The sequence below is a fragment of the Dama dama genome, chromosome 23, assembly GCF_033118175.1.
Source record: "Dama dama isolate Ldn47 chromosome 23, ASM3311817v1, whole genome shotgun sequence".
Lineage (NCBI taxonomy): Eukaryota > Metazoa > Chordata > Mammalia > Artiodactyla > Cervidae > Dama > Dama dama.
In genome coordinates this window covers 40,142,771-40,163,385 of record NC_083703.1, presented here as the reverse complement: position 1 = coordinate 40,163,385, position 20,615 = coordinate 40,142,771, and the positions used below count along the sequence as shown (strand labels likewise).

Genomic DNA, 20,615 nt, shown 5'->3' with positions numbered 1-20,615 from the left:
CAGTGAGAGAAGCAACTCTGGGAAAAACTGTTTGCATGAAATCAGTGTTCTAGCAACAAGGCAAGTCTGACTTGTTGGTGGAGAAGGCAGTTGGATTCGTGGAGTGGTTCTGGGGATAGCAGGATAATCCATCCAGAATCCTGATGCCTGAAATTCTTCCATCAAAAATCTGACCTTAAGTCAACAATTTCAATCCAACAGACACATATTGAGCATCTCCCACGTGTCAAGCACTGGGCCCAGTGCTGGGGTAAGAATGAGGCACGGCTCCTGTCATGAAGGAATTCTCATTAAGTCAGGAGACATGAGTAAACTAAGAAAACGCAGCATGTGTGATTAAAGGCAGTATACCAGGAAGCAATGGCTGTGTAACAAACCAGCCCAAGATTGAGAAGATTAAAACAAGCGTTCATTGAACTCAGGATAGGAGGGAAGTCGGGATGGTCTTCTTCGAGGAAATGACAGCTGAGCTTGATTTAGAAGGATCCTTTCCAGGTGATGGGCAAGAGAAAAAACAATTTTCTAGATGGGATGGCAGGGGGGACCAGTGCAAGAGTCTGGAAGAGTGAGGTATCCCACTGAAGAACAGATTAGGCTCTACACGTGCATTTGCAGATGACGTCCTGAGAAGGCAGAGCGGACAGGGGAGGCAGACACAGGTGGGACACACAGGGAGGAGCAGGGTCAGGAGAGCCTTTGGGCATCTCCGGGCACAGAGCACAGGGGAAATTTCTGTTTCCCTGGGAACAAGCTATTTGCTCAGGTCGGGTCCCTGGCTATTTGCACTGCTGGTTCGGGTCTCCGGTTCATTTGCCAGGAAAATGACAGCAGTGGGAAAAGAACTCATTTTCCTGAGAGCTCCTGTCCAAGCGAGGGCTGTTCTACAGATACAACTTTTCAATCTAGCTGTGTCCCCACCATTTCTTTATTTTCACTCCTGGGTCTTTTCACACACTCCTGAAGGCAAGCTAAAACTCAGGGCTCTGCTGTGCATGTCTGAGGTGTGCCTTCATGCACATGTGTAGCCTTTCAATCAGGCTCTGTACTTCCACTGACATTCGACAGTATCCCAGAGCTGCTCTGAAGAAATTAAGAACATTATCTCTTTCATTTTGATGCAGACAATGGTGTGTATTCTTTTGCACGACTTGACATTTCTGTGCACTGAAATGAAAGATTCACTCGACTTCTGAGAGCAACACACAAGGGCTGTTGTGAAAAAATAAGCCTTTCTGAAAATGCCTATGGAGAATGCTAAGGCTAAAAATAAAGTTCAAAGGACCTTGATCAGAACCTATGGGCCAGCTTTTTGGTTCCAGGGAAGGATGTACAGTGGGGAATAAAACAAACTCATTTTTCTGTTTTTGACCACACTGTGAGGCATGTGGAATCTTAGTTCCCCGATCAGGGATTGAACCCACACCCGTGGCTGTGGAAATGTGGAGTCCTAATCACTGAATTACCAGGGAAGTCTCAAACCCAGCTTATTTTTAAATTGAAATTAAAAGAGAGCTGGATAGAGAGTGAAACAGAAACTGCAACAGCAGGGAAGCTGGGCCACCATTAATGGGAATGGCCGGTGCTGAACAAAGATGGGAACACGTTAATAAAACGCGGAGGCTAACGTCAGTCATGCAGACATTTCACATCCGATCAGGGAAAGCAACAATGTTTGCTGCTCATTCCTGTGAAAAGAAGAGCTCGGTGCACAGGAGACACCCGTACAGGAGATTTCTACTTCTTTGTTCCTCCTCATTCTTTGAATCCACGCCTGATGATTTTGGCAGCACTTTTGAGAGACACTAATTCCATGCTCTCGATGGAAATTTTTCCATCATAGTAAGATAGTAAGTATTCAAAATATCTGATTACAACACGCACATACACAGACGCACAGTAATAACAATCCTGCTGTAATTAATTAGCACAAAAGGCCAGGCCTGGAGGGCTTAGAAGGGGAGCTGGCTTGCCACTCCTGTGGGAACCACCCTTGGGAAGGCAGGTGTCCCTGGCAGCACGTTTGAGGCTCCACAGATCAAATCAAGCAGGGGTCCTGGGGAAAATGTCCCCTTTTGCTCACTCTGCTGTGTATTCAGACACAAACTATAACCACCACCACCACAACAGCTAAAATCGCTCTTGGTAGGGAAGAGGGCAGAGGCCAGGGGACGCCTGTCATTACACCTGTGCATGGCTCGCATCACGCTTCAGTGCAGAGACAGGCCCAGAACTTTTCATCTGTCACGGGCACGTCGGCGGTAAACAGCCCCGGCGTTCGTGTTAATGACACCATCTGGCGGCTCCCGTAACTGTGGAGCATTCAGCTTCCAAACAAGATGTAATGGCAGCAACACATGAAACCCACTGACATTTACAGTAAGGAAATTTATTATCCGCCGTCGGTTTGTATAAATGTGTTTGCATGACTGCTGGGGCTATAAAATCATCACCTTTGCCAGGCAAGGGAAGGTGCAATAAATAATGGATTGTAAGCCATGCATGTACTACCAAATCATGAAACATTTATCACGCAGGCACAATAGCGTCTTAAGCAACAGTTACCACTTGAAAAATTAATGCCACTTTGGCGGGTTAAATGAAAACCATTTAGTCTAAGCTTTCATGATTTTTAATATGGTTTGTTATAGAACACAGGGATTTTTTCGATTTTTTTCCTAATTTTTATTTTTTAGTTGAGTATGATATATGCATGTAAATAACTCTTTTATAATAATTTTCTCTTGAGAAACAATTGGTCTAGGCTCTTTTGTTAAAAAAAATACTTAAATATATAAACTGAAATGTTTTCTCGAAAAAGAAATTATTGTTAAAACCTTTTCAAAACTAGAAACAACAAAAGAAAGGTTCAGATGGCATTCTTCCCTTTCAAGTCCTTAATGGATTGGGCAGTTATGGTTGCAATTAAATCATTTTAACTCTGAATTAAGGAAACAAGTAAGTATAAAGTCAAAACTAACAAATCCCACGAGGAATTGAGCCACATTGTCCCCATTACTTAGCCCTTTAAAATACTCTCCCCACAGGGTGCCCCGTAATTTTCTCCTTTTTGCTTATTCTAAGGGTATCCACAGCTTTAAAAAAAAAAAAAATCCATGAAAATAACAATTCAAAATACAGATAGACTGGGCAATGGTGACTAGCTTTATGGAGGATTCATCAAAGACTACCATCAAATTTAAAGGAACAAAGAGAGATGTAGGTGGGACAAGTTACTTGTTTTCTTCCTGGACACGGGGTGGTGAGTGTGGGGAGCTCATGCCTGCCCTGACACAAGCCTCAGGCTGGGATGGAGGGCGGCAAACCCAGCCTGGACCAAGGCTCTATCATGGGATACTCCTAGAAAGATGGATTCTTGACACATCATCATCTTGACATGTAAAAAGGAACACTTATCAGGAGGAAACAGAGAAAGCACTGTTTAAAAAAAAAGTTTTAGGCAGAAGTCAAGAAATGATGGAAGTTGAGGTTTCTAGCTCAGTTTGTAAGTCAGGTTTAACTCCCTGGTGAGAGCTGTTGAGTAGTTTCAGGGTCTCAGACCCTCAGATTTGTCCTTCACTCTCCCCTGCCCCTCCAGGCACAGTGCCTGCCCGGGCGGTGGGGAACGTTTTGGGAGGGGGGGGGGGGTTGGGGGCGGATGGAGGGTTCTCTGGAAGGCTCATCCCTGTAGGGGAGATGATGGGCTGCAAAGAGTCAGGAGGCCCCGGGGGAGCCCTGCCCCATCACTGGATCAGTGGAAGGACAAGGATTTTCATGCCTTCATCCCCAGGCTGACTGTCACCTCAATGGCTCCTGGAGCTGCCCCTCTGTGTGGCTTAGGATCAAAATCCCAGGATTTGTCAAGATGAGTCGTTGAGGATGGTTCCGTCGACTGCCTGGGAGAATCACTCACCCTTTGGAGGACTTCAGCGCCCGGCCTGGGCAGACAGAGGGGAAGGGGGGAGGGGGACTGCTCGCTGTCCACCGCTGTCCTATGCGTCAGGAGAGGCAACCACGTGTGTGAGGAAGCTGCCCGCGTCCATCCACACACCCACGAGTCTCCACCGCACAACGGAACCTCTGCAGTTCCAGCCTATGGACGCCAACCCCAGCACCGGGGGACTGCTATCCTACCATGATGTAACATGTATTGCTTGAACCTCCACATTCAGACAAAAGCACCAAGCCGGGGATTCTTCTCAAGTGGAATCTCTATGCAGTAACCTGTGCGAACACCACATGCTCACCTGTCCTTCCATCTGTCAGTCGTTAATGTAAATACTCCCCAGAATTCTGGCTCTTACAGGAAGTGTTCTGGAAAGAACTCTCCGGGCTCTCCCAGAGGCAGAGGATGGAGGGACAAGGCCAACACGGCCTTGCTCTTTCCTTTCAAAGTGGTATCAGTGCCCCTGACACCTGACTAATCACTCTGCCTCTGCACACGTGTGTGTATGTGCATGTGTGTGCATGTACGTGTGTGTGTGAGGCAGTGTGTAGCATGGCAGAAACAGCTCTCCTGAGGGTATGACACAGGCTAACAGCCTGAATGCAACTGTGAAACGAAGGAAAAAAAAACAGCTAACAACAAAGAGAAACAAAAAGGAATTCAACAGATGCATGTCATTTTTCCTCTTCAGCGAGGATCAGTTTTTCTTGTTAATTATATCACCTATTCTTTCCTTATATTGATAATTACATAATTACATGAAACAGATGGGTGACAGAATGCTCCCAGATGGTGAGAACGTAAACAAGCTTACCAATCGCTTATTCTTGAGCATATTATAAAGAATTATTTAATAATACATAGATTTCTATACACATCTGTTAAATAGAGACTTCAAAATAGCAGTGACTTTGTCATTCTTTTCTTACCCAGATAACAACACCCTCCAAGGAAGTTCAGGGGAGGCCAACTGCCATCCAGGTAAAATATTTAACCTTTTCCAAACACTGGGGCACATGAAATCCTGAACTCTTATCTGAGTCCATGGGTTTACCCTGCCCCTTTAAAAAACAGAAATAATTGTTTGAAGGGGAACTGCAATCCCACATAGCTCTAGTTCTGCTTTGAGTAAGCTGTGGAAGATTGCAAAGAAATGGGGGGGTGTGTTTTAAGAACATAATTGGAAACATTTCCATCGCATCTGATAGGCTTCTCCAATGAAATTCTTTTAAAATAGCCATGAACTAGAAGTCAAAGCATCAGTGCTGTGTCATCAGGAGTGTGTGCCCATGGGAAGGCTGGTTCTCACGGGGCCAAGGGCAGGCTCAGCGCCAGGCTGCACTCTGGTGGGTGAAAAGGAAGAAGGGAAACCTTCCAGACCCTCATACCACCGCTCTGGCCCATCAGATAAGGCGTGCACAGGATCCTGTCCACCAAGGGGCAGGGCTGACTCTGGGAAAGGCGTGTCCACATTGTGGTGTGCATCAGATTCAGGACAAAAGACACAGCACCAGGAAAGGTGATGTAGCGGGGAGGGTACAGAAGTGGGCTCAGGGTCTGTGCGGTTCCCAGGGAGAACCTGGACAGGGGAGGCGGGTGAAGAACAGAACTCAGAATCAAGCTGTGGTCACCCACTGTGCTGTTGGAGTTGACGGGGTGCAGACATGCTTGGAATCTGCGCACTTCTCTAGGGATGGTGATTGTAGCGTGTGTCTGTACGTGTGTGTGAGAGAGAGACAGGTGGGGGATGGCAGAGGGATCCGTTGGTTCATAAGCAGAATCCGAGAAGACGAGTTTGAAACCGAACTACATGCTTCACCAATAAGAAGAGTTTCTAGACCATAGGTGTGTGTAGGGATTAATGTACGAATTCTTACAAGGAATATAGGACAGTGCCTTTCATACATAATGTGTGGCAAACGTTAACTATTATCACATTTCTCCTGACTTTACTTGGTTGTTCTTACTTTTAGCATATTTTTTGTTTTGAAAAGAAATAGAAGGAGACTAATTGAACAGTCTCATTCAATTACACTGAGCTTTGTTAAGTTTTCTTTTGCAAAGACAATAAAATTCAGAAAAAAATTTTCATCCCCTCTACCACTAGCACTAAAAACAGTTTTGTTTGTATATATTTCCTGTTTTTGTCCTATGTATACATATTTCTTTAAAGTTGACATAAACCCATAAATAACGCACACACACACACACGTGCGTGCACAAAGATGCATTTGATTACTCAGGGCCTGGAGATTCTTTTGGAATCTGGGCTTGGCAGGAGGTATCCCCCATCTGCTCTCCACTGGGGGCAAGTCCCCAGAGGGAAGGCCAGCTGGGAGAGAGAGGCCAGGCCATCTCTCCTGGAGTTCCAGGGAACTGGATCTCAGCGTGGCTGCCCTGAGCACAGCCAAGGCTCTGGGGCTCCAGACAGCAAGCTGCAGAGCAGACGCCCTCAGGGAGCAGGACATAGTGAGAGGGGAGGTGGTGGTGGGGGCACCCCCACCAGCAGTAAGGCGCCTCCACCTAAGAAGACAAGGGGCTGGAGAGCCAAGGACAGGGGCAGGTTCGAGCCCAGCCACCCAAACTCCTCCATCTCTGGCACTTGCTCCCACCTTTGGGGTGAGTCAGATCACTGGGGGTGTGTATTTGTCTTGTGTGTCTGTCTGTAGCCTCCAACCTACCAACCCAGAGTGACCAGTGGGTGGGGAAGGAGGTTGTCTAGTACCAGGTTGTCAACGGTACATAATTCCGTGGGACACTCTCAGACCATCTCTGTGACCTGCTCACAAACTGTCACTTGTGAAAGATAATAATACCCGGCTCACTTTTTAAAATCAGCCATCACCTCGGGTTTCACGGAGGCACCACCCCAAGGTGATATTGAAATGCTTTCGGCCAGCGGAGCTTCACTGTGGTGACCAGAAAGTGTTGCCTGAGCCTGGCACCTTTTGGTTAAATACATAAACTACCATAAAACCCTCAATTATAACAACTGCCAGGGTGATCATTTCAATGCACTAAACTATACTTTAAAACAAAACAAAACAAACAGAACCTGGGACATGATTGAAGAGTGCCAGTCAGGACAAGGGGCTGGCGTGCAATCCTCGGTTGCCACCTTGGGTCCCCAGCGCCTGGACGGCGGGAGCCAGCCACACACTGGCCAAGACATGTTTGATATCTGCAATAAGACCGCCATAAAAAACCTTTATGGCTCCTACGCTTCTACCATACCTTATTTATTCTTTTATTTTCCTGTTTTTCAGGCATGCTTTCTGTTTTCTTCTTGCTTGTTAAGTTGGTTTCTATGGAGATCATGACATCAGTAATCCTGACTACGCTTAGTGGTCTTGGGGCAACATACGGAGTAAAGGGTTTTATTCTTCCTGAAAGAGGGTCAACCCCAGATGACAGCAGCAGCCTGAGGTCTGAGGACTCCAAGCTGCTTCTCTGATGGGGGGAAGGGGGGTGCGGGGTGGGGGAGGAGAGCACATGGTGGGGGAGGGCAGACCAGCTCCCCCCAACCCCCTGGTCCACCCCCAGGCCACCAGACCCAGGCCTCCAGACACAGGCACTTCAGTTTCCAAGGCTCATTTAATCCTTTGCCTCCATGCACACAAATGCCATTTCCCCCTCAGATTCAGTGAGTGTGTAAATAATGATGAATAAACTCGGAAGGCTTTATGAAAATTACTAAAACGTGGAAGACTTTTAATCCACCTGAGTTCAATTTGAATGTAAAACCTCTCTAGGTCCTTAGTCTGTTTGTTTTTTTTTCCCCTAGCCTCTCACATCTTCAAGAGAGCATATCATACTTTTTTATCAACCAGAATTGATTAACAAGACGTACCATCCAAAAGCTCTCACATAAAACTAAAAGTTAGACTTCTGATACTTTCTAGTACCAACGTCTATTGACATAAAATGGCTTCGGAACAAATGGTGTTGTGTTTTTATCATTACTCCAGGGGCCCGAGGGAGTGGCCAGCCCTGCGAGGGCCTGCTGGGTCTGCAGGCCAAGTGCACATCACTGTCATCGTCATAGTCGGCACTGTTTTATATTAACAGATGTGATTCATTCCTGCCAAGTCCCTGTTGACTCCTGGCCCTGCCGACCCCTCAGTCAGCAGCCAGGGTATACCAGCCGTTGGGCAGACATGCCTTTTCATTTCCAGACAGAGAGCAGGTTGAGAGGCTTTTGAGTCTCACAAGAGCCTGACTTTTGAGTCCCCCCAAAATCAGAGTTGATGTTTCAAACAACAGATTTCAGAAGAACACGTGGTGATGTCAGAGTCTGCTGTCTCAGAGAAGGCAAGTCGGAGGGCCAGAGGGAGAGAAACGCAGCCCAGCCTCTCCTCCCCCTGGGTAGGGCCATAAAGCTGAGGGGCTGAGTGGGATTCATCCCCACAGGGTTCTGGAGAGCAGAGTGGTAGGCAGGCCTGTGCTTCACAGGGTCGCCCAGCCCCCTGGGCTGAGAAGGTGGAGTGGTGAGAGTGGCACCAGGGCAGGAAAGAGGATGAGGCCGGCCAGGAGCTTCCCAAAGCCCAGGATGGTGGGGGAGGGGCTGTCAGAAATAAAATATGAGACAGGGCAGCGAGAGAGGGCACGTGTTCCAGCAAACTTGAGGCCTGATCCGAAGAGATCTTGAGGCTGTGAAAAGGGCCCCCACCTTGAGCCCTGAGGGCTGCTTGGGAGCCTGGGTACCAAAAGAGGGATGGCTGAAGGTAGGCTGAATCTCTGAAAAATGAGCAGATGCCTGTGAGGATGGAACATTTCCGAATGGGCTCCATTTAAACGTTAAATGGCTAAATGTGCCTGGAGTTGATGGAGGTTCCTTGTCCTCCCAGAAGGTGGAATGGAGGCTCCAAGCAGAGATTCAGCTGAGTTAGAGGCTAATGGGGAAATGGAAGGATGCTGGCCATTTGCAGACCTGATTATCTGCTTAAGAATCTACATCTCACTGTGGTACATATATACAATGAAATATTACTCAGCCATAAAAAAGAATAAAATAATGCCATATGCAGCTACGTGGATGGACTTAGAGATTTGTCATACTAAGCAAAGTAAGTCAGACAGAGAAAGACAGATCAGTTCAATTCAGTGGCTCAGTTGTGTCCAACTCTTTGTGGTCCCACGGAATGCAGCAAGCTGGACTTCCCTGTCCATCACCAACTCCCAGAGTTTACTCAAACTCATGTCCATCAAGTCAGTGATGCCAGCCAACCATCTCATCCTCTGTTGCCCTCTTCTCCTTCTGCCTTCAGTCTTTCCCAGCATCTGCACCTTTTCCAATGAGTCAGTTCTTCACATTAGGTGGTCAAAATATTGAAGCTTCAACTTCAGCATCAGTCCTTCCAATTAATATTCAGGACTGATTTCTTTTAGGATTGACTGGTTTGATCTCCTTGTTGTCCAAGGAACTCTCAAGAGTCTTCTCCAACACCACAGTTCAAAAGCATCAATTCTTCGGCACTCAGCTTTCTTTATAGTCCAACTCATATCCATACACGACTACTAGAAAAACCATGCTTTGACTAGACCTTTGTCAGTAAAGTCAGAGAAAGACAGATAACATGACATCACTTATACATGGATTCAAAAATATGGTAAAAATGAACCTACCTATGAAACAGAAATGGACTCACACACGTGGAGAACAGCCAAGAGGGAAGGGTTGGGGGAGGGATGAAGTAGGAGTTTGGGATTAGCAGATAACAAACAATTATGTGGAGAATGGATAAACAACAAGGTCCTACTGTACAGCACAGGGAACGATATTCAATATCCTGTGATAAACCACAAAGGAAAAGAAAAAATTTTTAAATCTACATCTTACAATAAAGAGAGTGTCCCTCATGCTGGCAGTTTACACACTGCAAGGAGAAACCATCTTTTAAAGAAGGCAATCGCAAGCTTGCTTTCTCAGATCCTAAATCGGTTTGCTTTTTGTTCAAAGACATAGTAGCTTTACCTTTGACCTAGAGAATCATTGCTAGGAATTTACGGAAATAAAATCATGATGAATGTACTCAGAAATAACAAGGATGGACGTAGTGGCCTTGTTTATAATGACAGACATTTGGAGAGGACATTAGGGACCCAGCTACACACAGCAGTGCTGGCTTCCAGGTCTGGCATCCCTGCATCCCAGCGCCTAACCTGGCAGCTGCTCGGCCTGGGGAAGTGGATGTCACAAAGGACGTGTGAGGCAGGAAGGCAAAGGCTGCTTCGTTCCACTGGAGCTGCGCACGTGAAAATGTGAAAGCAGGTGGGCAAGCACTGGTTAAGTGACTTTTAAACCCCTCATTCACAATTAGGACACAAAAGCATCGGAAGAATGGAGAGAAGGGGATTTTTCTGGAAATTTCCTCAGTGAGAACTGTTGATGTGCTCTGGGGTGCACCCCACTCCAGGCCCAGGAGGAGGGGTAGGGGTGCCTCATCCTTTAAGTTACAAGACAAGGGTCTGGGAGCCTCAGGCTCTCGAGCGAGTCCCCACGGCTAGTGGACACGGTGCAGCGCTGTGTGGTTCCCACCCAAGGATGCTGATGACATCAACGGGCAGGCCAGTGACAGGGCGACCGAGAGGGAAGGTGCTGGCCACATCTGCTGACCAGATAGCCTGAGCTCTTATCAGAGGTCCTTGCCATAGGACCATCTCCAGGGGCAAACCAGACTTGAGCTGCAGAGTTGGAGGTATGTCCCTGAATTGTGGGATGCAGTCCCGAGCAGAGGGACAGAGATCTCTAGAGAAATGGACCCGTGAAAAGAGCTGTCAGGCACACAGGGCGGAGTCTCCCTCTGACACACGCCTGTTGCCCCAACTGTTCCTCCCCACCTTGGCCCCCATTCCAGACGGACTGGAAACATAGCTAAACAAGAATAAGAAATGAATAGGCTTTTTTATCCCCCCAAAAGCTAAACACTAATAAGCTAAATAGATGCTCAGTCACTGGAGGGCATGGTGACTTAGAAGGAGCGAGGAGGCTCCCAACCCTTCTTCGCCAGTTACAGGTTTCAGTGGTGGGGTGGAGTGGGGGGAATGCAGAGGAGGGAAGGAACAAACTCTAATCTTTGGATGAAAATGGAATTTGAGATTTGATTATTATCTGAAATGAAACTGGAAATTTTATAGAATTAAAAGCATATTTTGTGGATTTGGAATGACCCACTTGGTGCAGTTGGTAAAGAATCTGCCTGCCAATGCAGGAGACACAAGAGATGCGGGTTCGTTCTCTGGGTGGGGAAGATCCTCTGGAGGAGGAAATAGCAGCCCACTCCAGTATTCTTGCTGGAGAATCCCATGGACAGAGGAGCCTGGCAGGCTACAGTTCATGGGGGTCACAAAGAGTCGGACATGACTGAGTACACATACGCACACAACTCTACCTACCTAAAATTGACCAGGAAAGCCCCGGGACTTGTTCGCTCTCTCTCTGAGTGCAGGAAAAGCTGGCCTTGGTGATCATATTCCCAGGATGATGGGGCAGAAATGGTTATTATTCCCACAAGTCCCACTGGCTCAATGTTCAGGCATATAATCAAACGGCTCATAACTTCAGTTCCCCCAGTGCAAGATGGAGAAAACACTACACAAACTACTGTGAGAATGTTGCAGGCTAAGCCACACAGGCACAGGACGCAGAGCCTGGCCCAGAGGACGGTGTGGCCACCCAAACGCCGCTCTAGAATACCCTGGGACACGGAAAGGTGTTCACGACCTCAAAAGTGAAAGTGCATGTTTCAAAACACTGCATGCCGATGACCCCATATTTAATCGCGTGTGGCCTTTTTCACAGAAAATAATCTAGAAGTAAAAACACCAAAATAATAAGTAAGGTAACCTATAGATAGAAGATTGCAGGCTTCATCCATGTTCTCTTTCTACCATTTCTCTTTTCCCCTAAAATTTCTACCATCACCATGCACTGCTTTTGTAACTGCATACATATATTTTAATCAAGGAGGAGGATGTGACTTCCCTGCGGGGGCCGGGGGGGGGGGGGCATCTGCAGCTCTGATTGTCCCCTTTGTCATTTTACCTCCTCAGCTCCGTTAAAATCCACAAAGCAAAGCTTCCTTGGCGGGCTTTCCTCCCCTAAGGCGGATTCTGAAGAAGCCACTTAGCTGCAGAGGCTAGCTCCTGCCCGGAGCTCAGGTCCATCAGGGAGCCCTGCTTGGCAGCGGGTGTCCAGAGCGCTGCAGCCAGCAGCTAGCGTGTCCCGAGGACCCTCTGGACTTATGCGGCCTTGCTCTGCAGGCAACAGGACATATTTTCCCCCTCCTGGATTGCAGCAAGAACCCCATCAGCATCTAGGAAAGCCTCAGAATTTTTTTTTTCTGTTGGAAGCTGTTTTAAACGCATGTTACCAAATGCATTTAAATAATGTTACCAAAGGTGGGTTGAAGCGATGGACACACTGGTGTGAAAACCCAGCCACATCACTCCTTGGCGTCTGGATGGGCGTTCCCTGTGCTCGGAAATGTCCTTGCAGCCCTTCCTGGGAGATGATGGGCCAGAGAGGGTGAAGCAGGGAAGATAAGGGCAGGAGAGATTTTATTTTTAGAAAAACCTCTGCTTTCCAGAGAACTGAAGGTTAGATAGGCGGCATACCACCAAGCACATGTATGGCACTTTCCCAAAGCAGTGGGGACGCTCCACTCCTGCAACTGAAGGAACAGTCAAGGTCACGGCCCATCCATGGCCTTGAGCTGGCCAGCAGCTCACCACTTATGAGTAGGGGTGCTGGGTCTGATCTAAGAATGAGAGAACCGGGACTTCCCTGGTGGTCCAATGGCTAAGACTCTGCACTCTGAATGTGGGGACCCGTGTTTGATCCCTGGTTGGGGAACTAGATCCCACCTGCTGAAACTAAGACCAAGTGCTAAATAAATAAAAATAAATATTTTTTAAAAATTAAAAAAAGAAAAAAAAAGAATGAGAGTGCAAAATGGTGCCATTAGTTGGGAAAACAGCTCGGAAGTTCCTCAAAATGTTAAACTTAGGCTTACCACATGACCAAGCATTGCTAATCCTAGGTGCAACACCCAAGAGAAATGAAACCACACATCCACACAGAAACCTGTGTGCAAATGTTCACAGTGACATTACTCACAGTAGCCAAACAGTGGCAATGACTCAAAAGTCCATCATCTGATGAATGGACAGACAAAATGGAGTATGTCCACACAACAGAATATTACTCAGCTGTAAAAATGAATCGAATATCGATACATACTGCAAAATGACTGAACCTTGAGAAGATGCTCAATGAAAAAAAGACAGACACAAATGCCACATATCGTGTAATTCTGTTAAATGAAGTGCCCAGAAAAGGCAGATTCGTAGAAACAGAAAGTAAAATAGTAGTTACCAAGGGCTGGGGGTGGGGGTGTAGGGAGTGACTACTAATGGGTTACTTTTTGTGGGGGGAGGTGACAAAAATATTCTAAAATTAGATGGTGATGGCTGCCCAACTCTGTTAATATACCAAGAACCAATAAATTGCTGTTTAAATGGGTGAATTGTATGGCAGGTGATTCATATCTCAATAAAGCTATTAGACAAGAGGGGGGAAAGAAGAGAGGAAGAGAGAGAGAGGTCGACTCTTACAATATCTATCCTAGAAAATGATAAGATATACTTTTCTGACAATACTGAGAGATGGAGAAGTAACTTTACTTTTCACCATATCTCATCACACCGTGAAACCACCTTTTGCCTCTACTGCAGCTCAGCTTCTAAACAGTGCCCAGGCGGGGCCATCAGTGCTCACCCTGTCCACGCCTCACCTCCCGAGTGAACCTTCAGCTGCTCATCCTGGGCATTACCTGAGCACTTTCTAATGAAGCCAAACACAGAAAGATAGTGAATCTTGAAAAATGGATACTGTCACCCACATACAGGATTTTTTTTTTTTTTTCACCTTTCCCAGTGGCTGCCACTATAATTTTGAAAGGTTTATAACAACAAATTGGACATAACAGAGAGAGATGTGCAGACAGCCAGGATCAGCTGCTGTCCAAAAACTGACCCCAGGGCTCTAACCTGGACCCCTGTGTCTGCTCTCACCCCATCCAGGGTCTGGCTGGCACAGGATCAAACGTGAGGCTGGATGGCTCAGCCAAGAGGAAAATCCAGCTGTTCTGGGGAAAGCCAATTATCTGTGAGTCACCTTTTGATTACAAGCCTACTGCCAAAGATCTGGAAGACTCCAAAGGGTTTCTTATCAAGCCATCTTCCTTTTCTGTGGTTTGGTTTTCCTACAATAAGCCATGATATCAGTACTTTAATGTTTAGGTAAGAGAGAATATACAATGGTCTGAGTTTTTGGTGTCTAACTGCTTGGGCATGAAGCCCTGTCAATGAATTAGCCTTTGGACACGTCACTAGCTCTCCGTTCTGCAGGCCTGTTTTTCTTTAAATACCTTGAGAATGACAGAAGCAGTAACTATTCACAAGCGCTGCTCATATGAGGATTCCATGAGATAATTCACGGGAAGTCTCAGAAACAGCATGCTAGTAATGGCAGTAGGAGCTGTAGTTTATTACTCTGTAACCTTTCTATAGGGAGGAATTTGATAACAAGGAGAATGAACCACTGATTTATGTCATTTTGATAGATACATATATACTGTGCACAATACTAAAGTAGATAGTGTTTAGAGAATTGGAAAGACATGACCATAGAATCTGTATTCTTTGTTCAGGAGGGGGAAAAAAAGAGCCCACGAAAGCATTTATGTAAATTATTCTAAGAATGTCAGAGAAAAGGGTTTGCCATAAATAAAAGGAAATGCATTTCCCACAGGTTGGGTAACTGTAGGAAATGGCTGAGAAGTGGCTTGAAAAAGCAAACTGGATTCACAGCGATAATTTAAAGTGGGTTAATTTCATTTCAGGAGAATATCACAATGGTCCCATTAATAATGATCAGTGCATGTATGATGCTGAAAAATATGGGTTTGCATTTTTAGAAACAACGAGATACTAAAGGGTCAATTTAAACACACACACACACACACAGACACACACACACACACACACAGACGCGTGCGTGTACAAGTACAACCAAGAGAAGCCTAATGCAGGCAGTGAAAGTTTCCAAGTTTAAGGAAGGGTTGGGGAAACAATTAAGCTGGGGAAATCTAGCAGGTGCTGGGAGAATAATGCAATTTCCTAGGGCAGCAGATGCGCAAGGGAAACAGTATCCAGCAGCAGTCCATCAGATGGTAATTACAGCTGAACTGGGGAAGAGCAGCCAGATGAAAGGGGCGATTCAAAGGGTAACCGAATGCCAGAGCGGACATCTTCCTGAGAGCTCACACACCAGGAAAGGCGGGCCAGCCAGCACTTAGCTCTGAGAAGGGGGGTTAAACAAACCGTCGTTCTTACTTTGTAGAAGGACAAAGGGAAAACGGGGGCCTCAAAGAATTCATTAGTCCAGATTTAAATTGACCGTCACGAATAAACAACCACACACACACACACACACGCAAACAAGCGCTGATCACTCTAAACATCTGATTCCTGAGATGGTTCTGTTATATGAAAGATGATGGATTGATCTGGTCCAAAAAGTTTTGGGGAAGAAAAAAAAAAAGGAGAGATGGATTCTCATTCATTTAGAATACTCTAAATCAACACAGAGAACCAAAGTGATCAAAGTGAATGACAGGGAGCATCTCCTGGTACTGAAGCAAAGGGAGGAGCTTTTTAAGTTCAAAGCAGATTTTCTGGTGTTTATTATCACAAGTAAGAGTCATTTAAAACCCCGGTCTTGGAAAGGAAAGCATGCCTCAGACACATCTGCCCCTCCCAAGGGATTCCACAGAACAGGTTCAATCCCAGCAGGGCTATTCTTCTCTTGCTCCCTGGGGCCGGTGCACCCTCCCCCATCCCTGGTTTACCCAACCCCAAGAAGATCCCCTGAAGGAGGGCATGGCAACCCACTCCCGTATTTTTGCCTGGAGAATCCCCATGGACAGAGGAGCCTGGCATGGGCTTGCAGAGTCAGACATGACTAATGAGCACGAGCATGAAGCAGTCCCACGAAGCGTCCCAATACTGACACTAGACCGTAAGCTCCCTGAGGGCAGGGACCCTGTCATGGTCATCTCTGAATCCCTAAGGGGGAGGCAGGAAGGAAAGCAAGTCAGCTTGCACAGAGAACCACCCCAGAGTAAGTCAAACTGCTCCATAGTTTGTAATTAATATAGTCATCCATTCAACCAAATTTTGAGCATTTCCCAGATCACGGTTCTCATGCAAGCGGGCCACACTGATTCATTTCATTAAAAATTCCCATCAGAACAATTCTCAGAACGCAAATGCACAGGCCGACAAGACAGCCCATTCAAGATGAGAAGCGAGTCTTCTCGGTCCACGCCATGTGGATTATGGTCAGGAAAAAGCCTCCCTTTATCCATGAATCTACTGGTTGACTGGCAACATGATGAATCTTCTGGGCCCAGCCCTGTGATGTGTGATGAAAATCATTCACACGTTTTCCAGGTCCCTTCCTGTGACCTGACATGGGTGGGCTGTCAACTGATACGAACTACAGGGCAGGTCTGGTGGCAGGGACACGATTCATCTAGACCAGGCAGCAGCATCCTGGCCTCGGGGTGGGAGGGGGCGTGTTTCTCTGCCATGCGATGATGAATTTCAATCACTGCTGGCTTGTGCCAGCATCAAATTGGCAACCCACCGAGATGAAACGCTTTCTATCCCATTACTCATGCCTGGGGTGATCTGTTCCCTTGAAGACTGGCTTCCCAGGTGAAAGCTAGGGAACGGATGGTCAGTATGAGATGGCTTAAATGGGATAAAATGTATGAGAGGCCAGTGCCCAGAGAGAGAAACCTCTGTGAGGGAGCTGAGTCCCAAATGAAGCCCCAGGCACACAGGGGAGTGTAAAACTTAAAGGGACAGAAAGGGATTCGTTTAGTCAGACATTCCGTTAACTTCAGCAGCTACAATACTATTTGCTCTGCTAAGAAATCAGTGTGCTTATGACCCTGTAGACATTCCTTTTAGGGGCTTCCTTCTGGCGGTTCAATGGTAAAGAATCTGCCTGCCAATGTAGGAGATGCGGGTTCGATCCTTGGTCCGGGAAGATCCCACATGCCGAGAAGCACCTAGACCCGTGTGCCACAACTACTGAGCCTGTGCTCTAGAGCCCATGCTCTGCAGCTAGAGAAGCCACTGCAAAGAGAAACCCCCGCGCAGTAATGAAGACCCCGCACAGCCAAAAATAAACAAACAAAATCATCTTAAAAAAGAAATTCCTCCTGAAAAGTTTCCATCTGGCTCACCTTGTCTCAGATAAACAGCCTAAAACATTAAACCCACCTACAACCTTTTTTAAATTTAAAGTAATGTGACATAATAGCATTTTAATGTTTGAGCATCCAAGCTCATTACATGTGGATGACGCTCTCAATAATCCTTTGGTTGTACTTCAAGACTTCTACATTTTGACTAAATCTAGGTCTTTACTAAAGCCTTCTTGAGAATGAGTACAGCAGCAAGCAGCAGTAAAGTACTTCTTTAAAAAAATCAGAATTCACTGTATACCTATGGCTGATTCACCTTGATGTTTGGCCGAAACCAAAACAATACTGTAAAGCAATTATCTTTCAATTAAAGATAAATAATTTTTTTTAAAAAAATGAAAAAAAAAATCAGAATTCACCAATGCAGTAAACCATACAGCACAAAGCAGCAGATACCGAGCACCAGCCACACCATGGCTGACTTTCTGGAGTAGGGATTCAAAAATCCATCCTGTGCTGCGTCTTGAAATAAGCCAAGGCTCTAGGGCGGGGCCGGGGGGGCAGCACACACAGAGATAACCACAGAAAAGCTTATTAAATGTGAGCAAGGATTTCAACTCATAGAAACCTGGAAAGCTATGGTAGGGTTGCTGTTAATGAAACAGAATGTTTTCTTTGGCTTTTTTCCCCACCCGGAGTCCAGCTCACCTCAAAGTCATCCAGTTCTGGAGATTCCCAGGGGTGGGAGATGCTGGAGGTTCAGGAATGCTGCTCTCGACACCAAGTAAGCAGCCCTGAACTGTTCCCTGTCCCTCCAGCCACACACTCGTGCCCCCCAGTGACCAGCTGAAGGTGCTGGGGCCATGGGCTGCCACTGATGTCCGGGGGTTCTCCTGGCCCGGCTGCGTGGTCTACCCAAACTCTAGTGCATCTCAGCAGTGGGTGCATATAGGCAGCACCTCTCACACAGAAGCATGTCTGTACCTTGCGCCTATAGGCCCTTCTCCTGGGATCACATGACGTCAGACAAGCCATGTTTCAGTGATGGATAGAGATGAAGCCACCCTCCCTGACCCCAACACACTCTCTTGGATCTCATTATGAAAGTCCTTTCCCCCCATCTCCCCACCCCTACAGGCCACCTGGTGGCCGAGCTGGTGGTCCTGCAGATGGGCTTGAGCCCTTTCCTCTCTAGCGTGCGATGCTCAGACCCTGCTACCTAACGACATACCTGTGGTCCTGGGTGAAGTGCTATGTACCTGCTGCAAAATGATAAAGGAGGAAGGGATATTAGGTGGGGATGCAGTAGATGCAAAACTGGCCAAGAGCTGAAACTTGTTGCAGCTGAGGGCAGAGGATCCAGGACTTTCAGTGAAGCTCATCGAGTGGGCTGAGACAGGGGCCCCTCTGCCTTCAGAAGCTTTTAGAGCAAGGTTGCCTGTGTGCTCAGTCATGTCCGACTCTTTCTGACCACATGGACTATAGCCCGCCAGGCTCTTCGGTCCATGGAATTTCCCAGTTAAGAATACTGGAGTGAATGGCAATTTCCTCCTCCAGGGGATCTTCCCAACCTAGGGATTGAACCCACATCTCCGGCATTGGCAGGTGGATTCTTTACCACTGTGCCACCTGGGAAGCCCTCTAGAGCAAGACAGAGTAATTCAGGATCTGTGAAATCTAGTAACAAAATAATAAGACTTGAATTTGGCCTCTGTTTTTAACCTTCTTCTTTCAGGAAATCATGCTTCATAAAACTACCAGTCTACGAGGGATTGTACACTAAAAAAAAAGAAGATAAAGTCTCTTGGTTTGGTCGGGAGAATCTCTTTTCTGTCACAGGATTTGCTCTGCTTCTTGAGGATGCCTCACGTTTTCCGTGATGAAGACTGGGAGAGGGCAAAAGGATTGCTTTGTTTTCAGTCTCTACTCAAAGACAAAGTTAGAACTTATCAGAAAATAAATAAAAAATTTGTTTAATTTTATAATTTAGAGATAAATGTAGGACTTACAGCAACCTGGGTCATAGTCAGCAGTTGCCTCGAAGATGGGTCTTGGGGGAGCGCCCCCCGCCCCCCCCTCAGCAAGTAAAGCAGGAGCTGGGGATAGTGCGGTGATGACTTTGGGCAGCACCAGGCTTCTCTCCAGTTGGTCTGAGCACCACATGCAGCTCTGATGACCAACTCCTTGGATAAAGGTTTGGAGAATTTAAGCTTTGCACTTTTTTCTCTCTCACAGAGGACAAACGTCAGCCCACTGAGGGCTGTCTTTCTCATTTATGTGGAAGTGTGCACAAACAGAACAGGCTCACCTGTGAGTCAGCCTAAGTCACAGCCGAGTTCCTGAATATGGCTGGCCCTGTGTGTGTGGCTGTTTACACGTATACCTCCATTGAAAGCGAAATCTAGGCTCTGTGTGGTTCCTTCTCTTGTTCTGCTGGTAAGGGCGGCCCAGGGCTGTCATTTTAACGTCCCCCCGGCGCTCCCACCCCACACACCGCCGCCCCCCAGGGCAGCGCTGACTGCCCGCGAAAGAGTGAACAAAACCCAGCTCAGACTCAGCCCCGACGTCCTAATGCAGCCAGATACCGGTTCTCAAATCGTGCAACGAAAGCACGAGGGAAGGGGCGTATGCTTTGCAGCAAGGCGGCAAAGCCCACAACGATGCTGGGAGGCTGACGCCAGCCCCACTGGTCCTGAGATGCAGGGGGCGCGTCACAAGGACCCCTCGGCGCCCTGCTCCGGGCTCTCCGCGGAGGCACCACCTGAGGGCAGGGGCCGCGGGGAGCCCGGGCTCGGGGATGAAGGAGCCGCCCCAGGCCCCCGTTCCAGCGCCGCCCCATCTGCCACGCCCCGCCGCGCTGGCACCGCGCCCCGCCTGCTGCCGCCGGCTACCCACCGCGTCCTTGGAGACCTCCTTTGATGGAGCGTTGATGCCAAGCTTTTCCAGGGGATAGACAATCTGTCGTCGGGGCCGCACGGGAACTAAGTAGTGGAGGGCGGACGTCAGCGAGTGGGCCTTGGGGACCTGGGAGACAGCAACCTCTATTTTAGCTGGGAGGGCGTGGGAGCCCGAGCGCACAGATGCCAGACTCGACAACTGGAGGGCGGGTGGGGGGAAAAGGGGGAGATCGGCAAATAAACAAACATACACTTCGAGCAGAGGAATGAATTGTAGATAATGCCTGACACTAATGAAGATAATTATGGGAGTAATTGCATTACTATCTCTGTGGGAATGACAGATAAACAAGTGGTTTGGTTTATGGGATTTTTCAGCGCAAGTATTTTCCCCAGGAGGATATTCTTCTCCACAGTGATCATGAATCAGCTTGATTTGACCCCATTAATAAGCTGTGTTATCTGCATCCTGGTAACCTTTGTGTCTTTGGCACA

General features: G+C 47.3%; 1 protein-coding gene across 1 annotated transcript in view; it reads right to left on the bottom strand.

Moving 5' to 3' along the window:
• Positions 1-20,615, bottom strand: part of CFAP61 (cilia and flagella associated protein 61) — a 244,628-nt gene that overhangs the window by 115,338 nt on the left and 108,675 nt on the right. The window contains exon 17 of the mRNA XM_061126429.1: positions 20,119-20,262. Within this exon, the coding sequence (XP_060982412.1) occupies positions 20,119-20,262 (144 nt within the window). The remainder of the gene's footprint in view (positions 1-20,118; positions 20,263-20,615) is intronic.